We start from the raw sequence: 17,237 nt of genomic DNA on the forward strand, positions 1-17,237 counted from the left end.
CTCATAATCTTCAGCCTGAGTAAACAATACATAGGATCTAGCGTCTAGGACAGCCTGGAGATAGGACTGATATTATTTGTTTCTTGTAAAAGCTAAAAAGTTAAAATTAGGGTGTATTTTAAAATGAATGATATGTCCATATGAAGGCACATGGGTTTACATCAATGCAGCATAAAGGCTACTCTCATATTTACAGCCTTTGAGGCTTGTTGACGATAGGCCTATTCCGGTTATATCAGATGACATATTTACATGCAGAATCAACACACAGGATTAGGAATATGATTCTATTCTGCAAAATGAAAAGAGCTTCAAGGTGAAGTTGAATAACCTGTTATAAAGATTCAAATCCACCAGCTTAATGGAAAATATGACCCCAACAACTGCGGTTTCTCTTTTACCAAATAATAAGAACTAACATAAAAACCAAGGCATGGGTTTCTTGACTGACAAAAATATATATACTTTTACTTCCTTCTTTTTGGTTTATTGACTTTTTCCATATTTTAGCTTTATAAAATTATAAGCAGCAGAGATTTGTTCCTTCCTCGACCCTTCCGCAAGTGCTAATATAACATGGGACGTACGTTAGCATTTTGCACATGTACAATATGATCAACAACTTTACTAGTAACTTCAATTGATTGGTGTGTTCTAAGGTAGGTGAGAATTATTTGGTAAATATTTTTGACGTTGCTAAACAGTGAAATGGTAGGTAAATTGTAATATACCTTTGGTTGGATTTTTAATGTTTTTTGGTGACTAATTGACAAATGTAAGAATTTTCAAACCCAAATTGTTTTGTTTGATTCTTGCTTTGGGTTTTAAATAAATATTGACTGTGCACGTCACTCTCACAACTCTTTGAACACAACTAATATACCAACCGGAACTATATGACCTAACACAATTGCTTCAATTTTCAGTAGTCAAATGCTTTTCTTAATATAACCAATTGCAAGGATTTGTTTTAACATTAATCCAAATCATTTAATTTTTTTTTAATATTAGTTAGGTCAATGATATATTTATAAGAGAAATTTAATTAAAAAATGCTACTATATCAAAATTACTATACTAATAATTTATTTTTTTAAAGAGCACTAGTCACTACTATCAACAATGAATACTTTAATTACGACAAAAAAAATACTTTTATTTTTCATTATTTTAAAAAAATTATCGCTTAAACATACATATTTTTTCATCGAGGCACGATGAGGCTAAAGTTAAATAAAATGTAACCAAATTACTTGGGTGTTCACACATGCAAACAACAAATTATTTAGAAAAAAGGAGTTATAGTAATAATTTTTTTTAAAGTACTGTAGTAAACAATTAATTACTGTTTTCATGACAACCATAAGCCAATTCAACTATAAATAACCTCCACTCACGGCTTCCCTTCCCTCCCCTTCTTCCTCATTTTAACGACCTCTCATCGTTCTCATCCCTAAATCACCCAAACCGGTCCGCCCTCTCTGTAAACGGGTTAACCCGTTAACGTGTCTCTCAAAATGGATCGACCCAGATTCGTGATCGAGTCCGCCGAAGCCGAACAAATGGCCAAACAATCGGGCCAAACCGTGCTCCAACTCCTCCCGTCGTTGGTCAAATCCGCCCAGACCTTGGCTCGCCCGCCAATCTCGAACTACCACGTCGGAGCAGTCGGAATGGGACCCTCTGGTCGGATCTTTTTCGGGGTCAATCTTGAATTCCCGGGTCTCCCCCTCAACCAGTCCGTCCACGCCGAGCAATTCCTCATCACCAACCTTTCCCTCAATGCGGAACCACGTCTTAGATACCTGGCTGTTTCCGCCGCCCCTTGCGGCCATTGCCGCCAATTCCTCCAAGAGCTCCGTGGCGCCTCCGATGTCAAGATCCTCATAACTTCGTCCGAGGACGAAAAAGAAAACAAAATAAACAATAATTGTAATGATAAAGACCAAGAATTTACTCCGTTGTCCCATTTCTTACCTCACAGGTTCGGCCCAGACGATTTGCTAGAAAAAGACGTTCCTCTTCTCCTCGAGCCTCATCGAAACGGCTTGTCCTTTTGCAACGATTTATGCAACGGCAAAATCAACGGTGTCGATGATTTAAAACATGCGGCTGTTGATGCGGCCAATATGTCACACGCGCCTTACAGCGGCTGTCCATCTGGGATGGCGTTGCTGGATGTTGAAGGGAAGATATACAAAGGGTCTTACATGGAATCAGCAGCTTATAATCCGAGTTTGCCACCGGCTCAGGCGGCGCTCGTCGCTTACGTGGCTGGCGGTGGCGGAGGCGGGTACGAGAGGATTGTTGGGGCGGTTCTTGTGGAGAAAGCGGATGCTGTTATTAAACAAGAACATACTTCAAGGCTGCTTTTGCAGTGCATTTCGCCAAAGTGTGAGTTCAAAGTGTTCCATTGTACAAAAACTTGTTAAAAGATTTCAGTTCTTAATAATGTAAGCTATATCTAAGCATGATATGGATTATTGACGAAGAAGAAACGGAATCGGTTTAGGAAACCAAGTCCAACCATGAAAACGGAATCAGCCATTTAATAAGAAGTTTTAATCTTTTGTGAAGATGCATTGTAATATCTGCTGCAACTTCAAATTATTGTCTCTGTTTTATCTTTTGTCGTGTTCATGGATTTGGATGAGATGCTTGAGCTTTTAATAAATGAAAACCGAAAATGAGAGGCAGCTAAGCTGATATGATTGATGATCCTTTTAAAAGTTCAAGGATGGGGCAAAGATTCCTCTGTTCTTTTGGAGTGGACTTGATATCATTGTATGGAAGTGGAAAGGGGTCCATTTTCCAGCTGTAGTTTAATTTTGTGTTTTGTGGTTGGTGGATGAAATTCACCATTTTCATCTTCTTTTGAGACAGTTTTTCAATCTGTGACGACATGCATGTAGTTGGAAACTGTTGTTAATGGCCCATCAAACATCCATGGTCTTGAATTTTGTAATCAGAAAGTGGGATATTTGTACAAGATACTGCAGAGTGTGGTTGAATTAAATGGCAATGTTGAAATTGTGAATATAATGATGGATCAGAAACAAAGTTGATAGTTCTTAACCACCAAAAGTGCCGATTCTTATGTTTGGCTTTGTCTGAATATTGTTGCTCTTAATGAAGGGAGAGGAGCAAAAAAAAAAGGTAGAGAAAGTACAAACTCTTCCAACAATAAATTGAGGGTTCACACCAGAAAGGCAAAGCCAACTAGAAGAGAACAAAAAGCATTATAGTTTTCCTTCAAAGTTAGCCACATATATTCACAGCAATTCTTCCCTCTTTTTTTTTATATAATTTATTATATTTGATCTCCTTGCTAGGTTTCATTGCTGTCAGGCAAGTGCCAGCCAGCACGGTAAACTTTCAGATTTTAAGTAGATTTAATAACTCCAAATTCGTGAAAGATCAGATCCAGGCGTCCGTTTTTGCTGTGTATATATAAATAAAACAAGTTGGGTAGCCTACACCCCTGTACCAAAAACAAATACTAATCCAACAGAGACATGTGAATCTGATTTCCAATTGAATTTCGAGGTTACATTACATGTATAAGGGGCAGAATAAGACTGAAAAAGAATGCAGCTAGCTAAGAATTTCTACCTAGTATATTCTTTTCTACTTATAAAAATGGAACATACAGAAATATTTTGATACTGCAGAGGCAAATATCATGGCAATCAGCATACTATGTAACGAAACACGTACGTGTTTAGTTTGATGCTGCAGGCTTTTCGAAAGGAGCTGATACAGATTCAGTATTCAAGTCTCCAACTCCCTTAAATGGACTAGCGTTGTCTCACGGTTGTCTGTGCATTTCAATAGCATCCTTAAGTTTTTTAAACTGCAGATGATATGGAAACGAAGCAGATATAGTTAAGACGATGAAGATTGAGTAGGTAATAAGTTTACGTAGGATGTTCTCTGATAATTGATGTAGTTGCATAAGAAAGTCGATCATCTATCCATGCCAGTTCCGGACCATTTTACTTCTAATGTGTTTCAAGAAAGTTAAGATTCTAGTAGTGAACTGATAGTCGATAGGCACAGAAGGGTTAAAAGGCATACCTTGACAAGCGAACACGAAAATGATTCGAGTTGTCCATGCGCCCCACGGTAGAAATGGAAATAAGGAAGCACCTTAACATTCAAACTTTTACACATAGCCTTATTCTCATCAAAATCGACTTTGAGGAACAAAATTTCAGGGTGTTCTTGGGCAGTTTTGCAGAGCTGCCATATTCATAACAAGGCAACATCATAAGAACTCACTCATTCAGAAACAACATAGGCTACTTCAAAAGGGGCAAAACATAAATACTTGAGATATTAGAGAAAATATGAAATATTGTAAAGCAAGAAAGACATGAATTTACCTTGGGAAATAAAGCTCTGCAAGAAGCACACCAAGTTCCATAAAACTCAACAATAACTAATCTATCTCCAGCTTCATTTAAGGCAGTCGTAAATTCTTGAGTAGAGTGAATGTCAATCATATTCGGCCCTGCATTTTTCTCCCACCATTTGGGTTTGCTTGTTTCAGTCATAGTTGCATGCACCTGCAAAACAATAACTTGTCCATCTCAATGGTTTCTACATATAAAACAAGTGACCAAAAGATATAAAACCAACGGGGTTTTCATACTACAAATACAAAGTTCAAATGAAACGGAGCATCAGTTTTCACACAAAACTGCATAAACAAATGGGTAATCATAATTTCATAATATAACTAATAAAATTTAAAAACCAAGAATAGAAAATGCAAACCCCATTACCTTGAAAGACAGCAAATGCTTAGTGGAAGTCAAAGGAAGAGGAGAAACGCCGGCAAAAGAAGAAAGATTACAGATTTTCCTATCAAAATTAAATTTGGGTGAAAGAGAAAAAGCCGCTTGTGGAGAGTTCAAGGTGGTGGATGCATAGGAGGAAGTGAGAAACGATGAACAATGAAACGAGGACGCCGACAATCTAATAGCATCTGCCATCTACTCTAGTCTCTAGAGATTCGAGAGATATTGTTATGCTTTTGGTGGGATTTAAGCATTGATTTAAATAGGCGAAAGTAAAAAAGGATTGGAGTTGGAGAAAGTGGAAGGTCAAACTTCGATACACATACAAGAAAAGGCAAAGGGAAAAACATCTTCTAAAATTTTGTTTGTTTCGGAATCTTGGACCTGTTAGCCGGTTACCCAATTATAAGACAAATTAAGAAATTAGGCTAATTTACAATTCTTTTACAGTTTTATTCTTGGGATCAAAAATGTTATGGCAACGAAAATTTTGTTTTTCCAAAAAAAGTTCTAAATTTATCAATTTTTCCATTTGAGAACTGAAGGGAGAAGATTCTGAAGTGTAAAAGCGGAACAGTAGGATGGAAATTCCCCTCTGATAAACAGAAACTGCCAAAAGCAAGACCAGCAAAGGCTTGTCATTTATTTATCATCCGACCTACCAAAATTGATCAACCAAAAATTGTTTCTTTCTCCTCCATCCCATGAACATTCAAAGTTCACTTTTGTAAAAACTATAAAAACAAACCAATTTAGAGTCTCTTAAACCTGAAATGGACATCTTTGAACACATAATTTGCAAAGCATCGACGAAACCAGTTATTGGAACGCGTGGAACACTACTTTTCTTTGGAAGATTCAGGAAAGATTCAACGCTTTGTGAGGCCAGAATTAATTGCACAAATATCTTTTTGCTTTTAAACGTGACAAAAAAAAATTCTGGGTTTTTGTTCTCCAAGATACACGTGTACGTCCAGAACAGGGACCGAAGTCAATTTTTTTTAAAAAAATCGAAATTAAATCGTAATTTTTATCATTTTTAATTTTTTTTAAAAACTTCCATGGTGGGGACCTGCCACCCCTAGCTACGCCTCTGGTCGGGAGTTGCCAGTTTGTGCAATGTTGTCAACAGCGTTTGCTGGGAAAATAAAAAGTTTGGCACCAGCAGATCCCTCTCCCTTTCAACCCTGCTTTAAATCCTACTATTATTGTTATAATAAATAGTTGATTTTTTATTTCACAAAGAAGCTATATGAATCTTATGATGCAAATTAGCCCATAACATTTTCTCTGCAGACAAGACAAAGCATGTATTTAATAGAAACATCTATGTTTTAATATCTAAGGTGGGGGACAGAAGCATAGATAAATGCTAGAATAATTTGCTCTTGGCCAATGTACTGTATTTTTCTATAATTTTAAAACATCATAATAGAACCAAAATGGTAAGATGAGTTTCAGATGACATGGTACAGCTCAGATACAAGAAAAAATTGGAGTCAAGGAACAAGAGATGTAAAGTACAAACATCTGAATGGATCCTATTTCACTAAACATCCTTCTTCTGCACCGTCTCGTTATGTATGAACTCGTCGATAAACGGATAATCATCTGGCTTTTGCAGTTATCATCTTGCTAAATTGTACTGCATATACTTCAGCAGCTAAGATCACTCAAAACATGTGTAGGACATAATTTTTACTGTCTAGGTAAAAGAATAGATACAGGAAATGCTGAAGACCCATTGTTGGGAGCACCATGTAGACTGAGAATTGAAGTTACCAAGTTATATATCTCAACATTCTCAAAAGACGGCACTTTCTTCCCCCTGCCAAATTGAGGACCATGACCAATAAAAATGCTCCTCATGGAGAAAATTGCGTTGTCATATCCATGTGATCCTCCACACTCTTTTCGCTTACTCCTTTTCTGTTCCACCTTAAAGCTCTCCTCGATCAGCCCGATTATGGGAGGAATTCGGTCACTTGCGGCATAATGTAGCCGACTAGGTAGCTCTTCCTTAAGGTAAACCTTCAAATACTTGCCATTCTCAATCTTCCCAGATTCCAGTCCTTCATTCATCTTTGCTACAACATCCGATGCTGATTGACCCGGAGGTGGATGAATAGCGAGCAACGGACTATAAGACCAAACCCATTCAGCCGGAATTTCGATCCAAGGTGCCAAATCATCAAGGAAAATCAGCTTTTTATCACATGTACCAACCATTCCATGGTCTCCAACCATAATTATAGTAACATCCTCAAAAATCCCTCTTTTCTCCAAACCATCAATCAACCTCCCAATCATTCTATCGATTCTAGCAACAGCCTCTGTGATCTCGGGATCATCAGGTCCAACATGGTGACCTTGATGATCAGGATCCTCAAAATACAATGTCATGAACACAGGGATCTCACTACTAGGCAAGTCAAAATAACTTAAAACAGTATCCACTCTATCCTCAAAAGCAACAGAAGCATTATATTTCATACACAACTCTTCAGGACAATCCCAAGAGCCCATTTTCACCTCGCTTCCAGGCCAAAAATAGGTAGCAGCCTTTAATCCGTGATTGACCACAGTCTCCCAAAGTGGCTCACCTAACCACCACTTGGGTTCATGACTAGCCATATGGAAAAACTCACCAGTTTTGGGATCCAAAAAATGGTTATTTATAATACCATGATGTGCAGGATAAAGACCAGTAACAATGGAGTAATGATTAGGAAAAGTAAGAGAAGGGAAAACAGGAATCAAACCCATCTCAGCTTCAGTCCCGTTTTGAATCAAACGGTGGATGTTTGGTGTTGGGGTCTTGAATTGGTACCCAAATCGAAACCCATCGGATGAAACCAAAAGAACCACCGGTTTTTCCAGTTTCTTCAAAGGACGAGAGAATTTGTTCTCTGTAGAAGAAGAAGAAGAAGAAGAAGAAGAATAAAAGAGGAAAGCAAAAGCGAGGGCCGCCGAAAGAGCAATGCAAGTGAGGAGTATCAAAGCGATGAAGATGATGGAAGTGCGGCGGTTTGAAGGGGATGATTTTACCTCCGAGTCTAAAGAAGAATCAGTGTCGAAAGCAAGTAGAGCCGTAGATTGACTTGAGGGATCTTCTTCTTGGGTCGGTATTGGAATCGGCTTTGTTTGAGCCAATGAATCGGAACCCATCATCTCTTTCTTTTTTTTCCTTCTCCACAATCAAGGCCTCATAAAGGAACGAGAGAAATCAAGAAATTTGAGAAAGTATAATGATAAAGTGGGGGTGTTTCACCGATAGTTGGTTGGCAAATCGCCCAAAGAAGTCTTCGTTGGGAAGGTGAGTTGGACCAATCGCCAATAGAGTCCACCTGAAGATAAAATCAAAGAGGCTTTAATTCTACTTCAGTCTTTTACAAACGAACCACTGCCGCGTTTCTTTATTGAGAATATTCTAATAAATCCATGAAGGATCAGACGGTCACCATTACTTTAAGTTCAGCAGTGCGGCTGTAACGCAGCGTGGGTCTAATAATACTATATCGTCGGTGTTTCAGTAATACGCTGTCGTTTATCACGTCAATTTCCAATATCCTAGTAGCTCAAAAGAAAAAAAGGTGGGCTTGTTGTTTTCAAACCTAAAAGGTACATTTGTAGTTTTAAAGTGAGAATAGAAACATATATAATATTAAAAAAAATAATTTAATTATTTTATACCATATTTTAAATGGTTAAAGGTTTGTATTTATATATGAATAAAAAAATAGATTTAAAAAATATAAACATATTTTTGTAAATTTATGATTAGACTTTGTATAATTCGTTTCTTCTTTTAATTTTATTTTCTTGAGCTATACGTGTTATTACTCAAATAGGTAAATTTCAATGCAAGCATCAAAATGGTTCGAGTGAATCAAAATATTTATTTTTTATTAGGGAAATATAGCAGATCATGGACTGAGATATTAAAACATTTTTAATTAAATAACCTATTTTATTCATTGGAATATTTAATTTTATAAGTTTGTTTCAAGCTTTTAAATTTTGAAATTTACTTGACAAATTTTTTACTCCAAATGGGCCCTCTCGTAGCCATTAATACGGGGGGATTCCTTAGAAGATAAGAGCCTGCCGTTCATTAATTTAAAGGCGTAGCCTTTCCTCCCTCTAAACTGGCCCACCAATGCCAGTTCTATTTTGTCTCACATTTTCCTTTTTAATTTTGTTATTTTTTATTAGATAGGAGTATTATTTTTTCTATGCATTTTAAGGTAAACTAAACCCAAGATTATTAAATTATTAGTACATTTTTATTTTAGTCATTTAAATTCAAAAAATCATAAAATGAATATTAAATTATTCGAAAGTTTTTTTAAGCCACAAGTTATTAAGGTTTCTTTTTTTTTTAACTCAAGCTAGCAAGCTCCAAATGATGATTTGAAGATTGGTACGATGTATCAGTACCTATCGACGAGTGGAAGAGCATACCTTAGATCCAAGTCAATCTGACAGACAGTGTTGAAGATCGTAAAAAAAGTTGTTTGAATTTTTATTCGCAGATTCATAATACTCAAAACTATTTTGTGAAAAAAAAAACTTAACTGTAAAATAGAAGGGGAATAAGAGTTTTCGATTAATGCAACTATGCGAATAGAGAAAACCATACAACAACAATTTGAACAGCCCGACGACTTAAATAAAATCAAGTGACCGAACTAAACTTGCTAATAATTTAATGACCTTGGTTAGAGTTTTCCTTACATATTAATGCATGAATTAGAAACAATTTAATTTTACTTAGTTGTTTTTAGCTCAACAATTTAATTTTACTTAATTTTACTTAGTTGGTTAGATTTTTTTACTTTAAGTTGTAGAGTTTTTTTTTTTTACTAGAGTTTCACTCGTCATTTTAATATTGTTTAAACTAATTGTTCTATTTGTTATGAAAAACTATTTTAATGCTTGTATAATAATTAAGCTTTTTCTTTTGTGTTTATTCAGTAAATAACGAGCCCGTATTTGATTTACAAAACATAATCTAAATTATTAAATTTATTAAATTACATTTTTTTAATTGTTCATGTCCATTTTATAGTCTATGTTGGGAGTTCGTAGCTACTCCTCTCAACAATATTATCTCCAAGAGAAAATTTAAATTGCATTTTTGAAATATAAAAAATTTATCTAAGATCATATTTACACTATTCGTATAAACAAAACAAATTCAAATGGTCAAAAGAGTTCAAATCTAAACCATGAGGTATGATGTGGTGGTTACTTACCTCATCCCTTAACCATGTGGTCGGGAGTTCGGTCCTAACTCACGAGAATGGAGCACATCTCATTAGGGGTGAGCGTTCGATCGAATTGAGTGAAAAAAATTTAGAGAAAATCAAGTTGACGATTCCTATTTTATCATCCTAATTTGATTTGAAAATTTTTCAATTTGGGTCAAACAAAATGAAATTTGAGTTGGGTCGAGTCAAGTAAAATTATTCGAGTTAAATTAAAAAACTAAACATGTCAAATTAAAATATTATTACAGCATAACTAATTTCGGGTTAGAACAAATAAATTTGAAACCATATATATTTGAAAAAAATTCAAAATAAAATAATATTCTGGATAATGTTCTAACTCAATTTTGTGAAATCTCAAGTCACAAAATTAGTGTTAGGAAAAGTAACATTTTCTATTCCAAAGATACAGAAGATAATATTCGTAATCAAATTAACCAACTTTTTGGCTTTCAAGAAGTCCGAAATCTTGGCATTTATTTAGGTGTTCCTCTTTTACACGAAAGGATTTCCAAAAGTACCTTAAGCTTTATTGTGGATAAAGTGAGGAATAAATTACAGAGTTGGGACGCTAGGAATTTATCCATTGCTGGTAGAATCACTTTGGCCCAATCAGTGCTTCTTTCTATTCCTAATTATTTCATGCAGTCCTTGATGATTCCGAAAGGTGTTTGTGCGGACATTGAAAGATTGGTCAGGCAGTTCATTTGGGGTAATACTGATGGGCATCCCAAAATGTCTTTGGTGGGCTGGAGTTCTATTTGCCAACCAAAGGTCTCGGGGAGGCCTTGGATTCTGACATTTGGAAGATCAAAATTCATCTTTTCTTATGAAGATTGGACTTAATCTTGTTTCTAAAAGTAATGCACTTTGGGTTCGTGTTCTTCGTGCCAAATATGGTTGGAAAGATCAATTCCCAGATTCTATCAACAGAAACCAATGTTCTTTTCTATGGAGGGCACTTTCTAAGATATGGCCACTTCTTCGAGAAAATATTGCATGGTCTATTGGAGATGGTGCTAGTGCTCGATGTTGGAAAGATCCTTGGATTCCAGGTATGGGCCCTTTAATTTCAAAAATTCCTCCTTTTGCTAACCTTGATTTGGATTGTTGTGTTAGGGAGATGGTCAATCCTGATGGTAGCTGGAATTTGGATTTATTTCGTGCCTGGGTGCCTGAAGTTATAATAAATAGAATCGTTAGCATTCCTCCTCCTCACCCTAACTCTGGATCGGATAGGATTATTTGGGCTCAGTCTGCGTCTGGTGTCTTCTCGGTTCGTAGTGCTTATTGGTATTTGAAAGAGAATTCTTGGAATCCCCAGGAGGATTACTGGAAGATTGTTTGGAAATATCGAGGTCCTCAGAGAGTAAGAGTCTTCCTTTGGCTTGCTTTCAAACAAAAACTTCTTACAAATTCGGAACAAGCTAGAAGGGGAATCAATCATTGTAGCTCCTGTTCTATTTGTGGTCGTGACATTGAAGATTTGGTGCATGTTCTCAGAGATTGTCCTTCCGCGCAAGATGTGTGGCGGCTTGTGATTCCTGATCAGTTAAAACAAAGGTTTTTTTTTCTGTTTCTTTTCAGGATTGGCTTATTCTTAACCTTTGTTTTCATGAAAGATTGCAAGATTATGGTCTCATGTGGTCATGCCTGTTTGGTTTAGTCGCTTGGCGTATATGGAAGAATAGAAACCTGTTCATCTTCCAACATATATCTTGGACAGCAATTGAAGTGGTGCAAGTCTCTAGCTGTTGGGTTCGACACTACTCTTATACCATACTGAAGATCACTCTAAGAGCAAGTAGGGCTCTTCCTTGATGGTCAATTCAGCTGACAATTGGGTGTTTTTATTCACTGATGGAGTTGTAGCCAGAGACTCTGGTTATGCTGCAACAGGAGGTGTGGCTAGGGACCGAGATGGAAATTGGTTAGTGGGTTTTAACTGATTCCTTGGTATGTGTTCTCCGTTCGAAGCTGAAGTTTGGGCTATTCTTGATGGGATCCTCATTTTACTTAATAAGGGCTATAAACGAATCACTATTATGACGGATAATCTTGAAGTCGCCCAAATCTTGACTGATATGGATTTGGAAGATTCAGGGATCACTGTGCTCCAAAGAACTCTTCGTATTTTGCATTCAGAAGGGGAGTGGAGGATAAAGCATATTCCAAGAAATCAAAATTTGGTAGCAGATCGTCTTGCTAAACTCAGTTTGAGTTGGAAATCAAGCTTACAAATTATTGATGAGACTCCTAAGGATCTTTTAGATTTATTACAAGTTGATAAAACGAATGGTCGCTTTATGTAACTGATGTTTCTCATTTTACCAAAAAAAAAGATACTTTAGTATGATAAACTTATTTAGATCCTAAAATTATTGTTTTAGAAAATTTAAAAATCTAACTTCCTTTGTATGTTTTTAGATTTTTTTAAATTTTATATATTTTTAAATACAAATTTTTTTAAATTTCTATAAATATTTTGAATTTTTAAAAATTATTTTGAATTTTTTATAATTTTTGTTTAGAGAGACTAATTTGCTTATTTTCAAAATTGACAGGGACAAAGGGGTATTTACACCAATATGTTATTTGAATTATAAAATTCAACTCGACTCGAATTCGAAACTCGAATTACTTATTCGAGTTGACTCGAATAACTTGAAAGTTTTTTTTTCTTCCAATTTATTGAATCGAATTGAGTTTTGCTTACCCTTACATTTCATAGCCAACCAATTACCTTTTTGGAGAGCACTTACGATGAGGGGACTACTAAAAAAAAGTTAAAATCTAAATCCACCCTAAAATTTATTGCGTATAATATTAAACCTAAAGTTCAAACATAAATTATACAATGTATAAGATGAATGCAAATATAATTATATATAAAATTTATTTTAAATAATTCTAAACAAAACACATGTTGCGAAATTTAAGTTTATTAATAATTTACTGAATCTAAATACTCATACTTAAAATTTTAATTTTAATAACAAAATCAAAACTTTATTAACTGAGTAATGATGTTTTAGGGAATTAGCTGAATAATGTTGAATATTCTACTTTTGGTTATTAATTAGCTAAATAATGTTAAATATGAGTTAATTGAATGGCTAAATTTATAATGAAATGTAAATATATAAAGAGACGTCAATATTATGAGAGTTTCTCGAGAATGGTTATTACATTCTAACTAATGTGTTGTCATTACATTCGCTTCCTATTACCAAAACAAAATTATATTAGGTGATGGGCATTGAAACAACTTAAGTAGCTACTACCTACAAATTAAAATTTTTTAAATCTTGCAATAAAATCTTTGTCCTTTGCTATTATTATATATCCACATAAATGTTCTAATATCACAACTAAAGTTGTACCAATTGTGGAATATTTATCTAATTTTTTCATATAAAAGCATATCAACAATCAAAATCTTCCATCTGGGGGACAAATGCAGTCATTTATTATTGTTGTCGTGGCACTACACTTGATACTATTAGTAATCAGACATGAATAAAAGACACTGTCAAAGACAAAATTACATTCTTCTAGGCGACTTTCGATCAGAAAAATAAAAAATAAAAGCTGTAAACCCTAGCTACCCTTTGATTCATCACCATCATAAAATGTGAAAGCCCAAAAACTAGTGAAAAACAGTTGCTAATTACTTCTACTGAAAACCCTAGGATTTTAAAACGCTGAAAAAAGAAAAAGAAAATGCATATGTTATGACGTATAAAACATGATAGATTGAAATGAAAGAAAAGAAAATGTCAGCGGTGAAACGCTGTTGTTCACGTGACTCCAATAGGCGGCGTTTTCAAACAAAATGCCATTAACATTATTAATAAGCCCTTATCCATAAACGAGAAAATGAACAAGAGACAAATCAAAGCATAGAATTTTATTAAGTTCACGACATAATATATATAGAATAAGAAGTAGAAGAACAAGAGCTCCATAATTATGGTTACCAACCTGTTCAAATTCACCTGATAATCAAAGCTCTAAAGTTCTACATGCATTTTGCTTTTCTAATCTCTTTTTCTTTATTTTAACAAATTACTTTTTGTTCACACTCAATGACAATTCTAGTTTCAAACATTTATGACCTTAGTTAGCTACTACACTCCCAACACTAATTATTTAAACCTAGAAAACAACAATATATAAGGCTAAGGTGGTGGGGAGAAATTTCAACCATGAACAAGACCATACGATAAGGCCATGAGTAGGATCGCGGCCTCTTTCTCGTCCTGAGGAAAAACTCCATGAAAAGCTGAATTCTTGCTCAATATTATCCTTAAATCTTCGAAACACAGCTTCTTTCTACTTTGAGATTGAGAATTAAGTTTGCATTTTTTGTTCTTCAAATGTGGAAAACCTTCGTTGCTTGATCTCTTCGCCTTAAGTTGAACCTCACTTTTCATACTTGGCGGTGTCTCAGCTGCAACAACGATGCCTGCCGCCGCTGCACCCCTTCTTGCTTTTCTTTGACGAATTCCACAGGCGTTGCAAAGGGACTGCAGCCAGATAGACCAAAGTGAAAAAGATCAATGAAATATCTTTAAAAGAAATTGAGTGGCAATTGCCTTTGTGCTCTTTACGTTTGACTTTAGAGCAAGGGTTTGGATTAAAAAGAAGAAGAAGACTGGAAATTTAAGTACCTTGGGGCCCCGAGGTCCACTCCTCCAGAGAGGAGTCTTAGTAGTGTTGCAATCAGCACAAACCCTAATTGTGCTGTTGTTGTTGTCCGGAGAAGATGATGGTTGTTTCTGCTCCTGATGATCTTCGGATTTCGGTGTAGGGCTATTTGATAAATTGGTGTGATCGGAGCTCATCATCCTCATCTTTGAAGGCATCCACTTAGCAGAATCATGACTTTGATGATGAGTTTCAACCCTTTCTTCCTTTTTCCATATAGATAACCTGAGCTCACAGTCACTCCTCAATGGTCCATCTTGTGGAACATGTATTTTTTCCTGTATATCATATACATATATATATATAAATATGCAAGTAATCAATAATTATTTCCCCTAAAAAGTCACCCAAAGAAAACCCTAGGTTATGAAAGAAAGATAAACAGGAAGTGGTGATTATATATATACCTGATCTTGTTGATCATCATGGAACTGCTGGGGTAGGCTCTGATAGAAAGCTGCTTGCTGGTGTTGAACAGTTGGGCTGAAGGAAAAAGGACAAGTAAGTGAAGTAGAAGGCGACGAAGAAGAAGATGATGATGATGATGAAGAAGAAGGTTGAGATATTAAGTTGAAAAGCTGGTGGTGTTGGTGTTGATCATCTTCGTTTAGGTCAATAGGAAAAGGATAAAGAGATGAATAACAATTACTAGAAGTCATGGGGAAAGATGGAGCAATCGAAGTGACGGTGTTGGCTTCGTCCACTAAAGGTGGAGGATCTATGTTTTAGATAATAAGGAAGGAAGAGATCGGATCGGTGATGAATGATAGAGATTAATAATAATATTATTAATAATTAAAAAAATAAAAAAGAGGCAAAAGAGGGCCTACACCATCGAGTGGTAATTCACTTATAAAGGGGAAATAAGAGGTTCACGTGCCTTCATGAACAATATGATACCCAAATGAACAAGTTAAAAAGGGTACAAAGCAAAATGTGAAGTCTTGATCTTGAATGCTATGCTAGTGTACTGCTCCATCTTATTCAAAAAGAAAAGAAACCCTATCTGCAGATTTAACCCCACTTGTAATAATTCCAAAACCACAAGATAGGCTTGATTTCATTGCAGCCACACATATTAATCATACACTTATCGAAATTTCTCATCTCCACATACTTGTCTTTTTTGCAAAGTTATGTACCACTTATAATTTATGATTGAAATTAATCTGGTGATTTAAGCACCAAATTTTATTAGCATCAACACGTCAACTTGATGAAATTATCAAAACGCAGATTTATAGACTGGTTTGCTTCACTTTACCATTTATATATAGTTTCTTACAAGAAAAGAAAGAAAACAGCATCAAGAGCTAGCTAGTAAGAAGACAGATAATTTTTTTTTCCTTCTCTGTTCATAATAAGAAGAAGGCAAATAGTCAATCAGTATGTATCCTCATACATATAAATATATACAGAAAGTATATATTTCTAATTAGGGTATAATAGGTATACACAAAGTATATATCCTCGTTCTCATACATATATGTATGTCACCTCCTTAGTCTTGCCAAAAACCATTGAATGCTTTAAGCAGGCAAGAGACAAATGCAGCACCCCACATCTTTACCATCATGCTACATGCATCCACATATATATATATATCTTTTACTAAACTTACTGGCTGCCTCATGTTTTTATCGTTGCATATAGCTAAGAACCGTTAAGATATCCGTAGTTGGGTAGATATTATTTTAGGGGACAAAAGGAGAAGAGAAAAAGCATATAATATAAGTAAATTTTAAGATTTTTTATATACAGTAATATTTCGTCCAAAAAATATATATAGTAATATTTTATCTGATGAATTAATAAGGAAATTTATAAGGCCATAGTCCGTAAACTTATGGACTGTCCTCAACCATGGGTTTAGGGTTTTTGGATTATCATTTATGATTTTAGGGTTTAAAATTTTAATGTCTAAACTTTAGAGTTTAAGAACGTTAAATTATTTTTTAAAATATCTTAAATTTAAAATAATAATTACAATTATTATAATAATCTGACGGCTGACATTTGTCTGTAACTATACAACTGTGAGTTAAGTCTCACCCAATTAAAAATGAAAAATAAAGAATATACCGAAAACAAACTAGATTAAATTAAAATGAATTTCTTTCTTCCCTATCAAATGTTATCTTGGTTATTCTGTCCATTTTTCTATTTTCTTCTCTAAAAATATGTTTTAGCATTTAATTTCAACTAAATTAAATTAAAAGGAATAATATCCTTCTTTTCGTCTGAGTTATGTCGGCTACTATATTTAATACAATATTTTAATTTCTGTGACTTTAAACAGCGTTTTAATTTTTATTCCTTTAATAAATTAGATTTTTCATGTTTGAAAATTGAAACAACTCTGCTTGGAAGTGCTTTGACATCACTGAATTTACACTAACAAAATGCTACTATTCAGTATTCACTGTGTGGGTAGGCTGAAAATAAAAAATTC

General features: G+C 34.8%; 4 protein-coding genes across 5 annotated transcripts; 1 reads left to right on the top strand and 3 right to left on the bottom strand.

Moving 5' to 3' along the window:
• The first annotated feature begins 1,258 nt into the window (after positions 1–1,258).
• Positions 1,259–2,576, top strand: LOC107907145 (cytidine deaminase 1). Its single transcript, XM_016834394.2, has one exon. The coding sequence runs from the start codon at positions 1,518–1,520 to the stop codon at positions 2,430–2,432; it is 915 nt and encodes a 304-aa protein (XP_016689883.1). The 5' UTR covers positions 1,259–1,517; the 3' UTR covers positions 2,433–2,576.
• A 924-nt stretch (positions 2,577–3,500) lies between these two features.
• On the bottom strand, positions 3,501–5,504 carry LOC107907146 (thioredoxin-like 2-1, chloroplastic). The gene is made up of 4 exons (XM_016834396.2): positions 4,788–5,504; positions 4,386–4,568; positions 4,078–4,242; positions 3,501–3,853 (listed from the first exon to the last, which is right to left on the bottom strand). Exons 1-4 carry the CDS (start codon positions 4,995–4,997, stop codon positions 3,809–3,811), a joined length of 603 nt encoding a protein of 200 aa, XP_016689885.2. The 5' UTR covers positions 4,998–5,504; the 3' UTR covers positions 3,501–3,808.
• Positions 5,505–6,183: 679 nt separating this feature from the next.
• LOC107907144 (ectonucleotide pyrophosphatase/phosphodiesterase family member 1) lies at positions 6,184–8,281 on the bottom strand. Of its 2 annotated transcripts, XM_041093119.1 has the most exons (2): positions 7,851–8,273; positions 6,184–7,711 (listed from the first exon to the last, which is right to left on the bottom strand). In XM_041093119.1, exon 2 carries the CDS (start codon positions 7,566–7,568, stop codon positions 6,501–6,503), a length of 1,068 nt encoding a protein of 355 aa, XP_040949053.1. In that variant the 5' UTR covers positions 7,569–7,711; positions 7,851–8,273; the 3' UTR covers positions 6,184–6,500. The 2 variants fall into 2 exon arrangements, with proteins under 2 accessions (XP_040949053.1, XP_016689882.2); XM_016834393.2 differs by having other exon boundaries at positions 6,184–8,281.
• Positions 8,282–13,968: 5,687 nt separating this feature from the next.
• On the bottom strand, positions 13,969–15,784 carry LOC107907143 (GATA transcription factor 21). Its single transcript, XM_016834392.2, has 3 exons — positions 15,193–15,784; positions 14,749–15,063; positions 13,969–14,604 (listed from the first exon to the last, which is right to left on the bottom strand). Exons 1-3 carry the CDS (start codon positions 15,442–15,444, stop codon positions 14,278–14,280), a joined length of 894 nt encoding a protein of 297 aa, XP_016689881.1. The 5' UTR covers positions 15,445–15,784; the 3' UTR covers positions 13,969–14,277.
• Positions 15,785–17,237: the final 1,453 nt, after the last annotated feature.

The sequence above is a fragment of the Gossypium hirsutum genome, chromosome D05 (genome assembly GCF_007990345.1).
Source record: "Gossypium hirsutum isolate 1008001.06 chromosome D05, Gossypium_hirsutum_v2.1, whole genome shotgun sequence".
Lineage (NCBI taxonomy): Eukaryota > Viridiplantae > Streptophyta > Magnoliopsida > Malvales > Malvaceae > Gossypium > Gossypium hirsutum.

Excerpts from the sequence above, each read along its gene's own strand:
- LOC107907145 (XM_016834394.2), top strand. The coding sequence starts at position 1,518 with ATGGATCGACCCAGATTCGTGATCGAGTCCGCCGAAGCCGAACAAATG.
- LOC107907146 (XM_016834396.2), bottom strand. The coding sequence starts at position 4,997 with ATGGCAGATGCTATTAGATTGTCGGCGTCCTCGTTTCATTGTTCATCG. Across the intron at positions 4,569-4,787 it reads AGCATTTGCTGTCTTTCAAG|GTGCATGCAACTATGACTGA; the intron begins GTAATGGGGTTT and ends ATTGTTTTGCAG. Across the intron at positions 4,243-4,385 it reads GCAGAGCTTTATTTCCCAAG|CTCTGCAAAACTGCCCAAGA; the intron begins GTAAATTCATGT and ends TGAATATGGCAG.
- LOC107907143 (XM_016834392.2), bottom strand. The coding sequence starts at position 15,444 with ATGACTTCTAGTAATTGTTATTCATCTCTTTATCCTTTTCCTATTGAC. Across the intron at positions 15,064-15,192 it reads ATGATGATCAACAAGATCAG|GAAAAAATACATGTTCCACA; the intron begins GTATATATATAA and ends TATGATATACAG. Across the intron at positions 14,605-14,748 it reads GTGGACCTCGGGGCCCCAAG|TCCCTTTGCAACGCCTGTGG; the intron begins GTACTTAAATTT and ends ATCTGGCTGCAG.
- LOC107907144 (XM_016834393.2), bottom strand. The coding sequence starts at position 7,973 with ATGATGGGTTCCGATTCATTGGCTCAAACAAAGCCGATTCCAATACCG.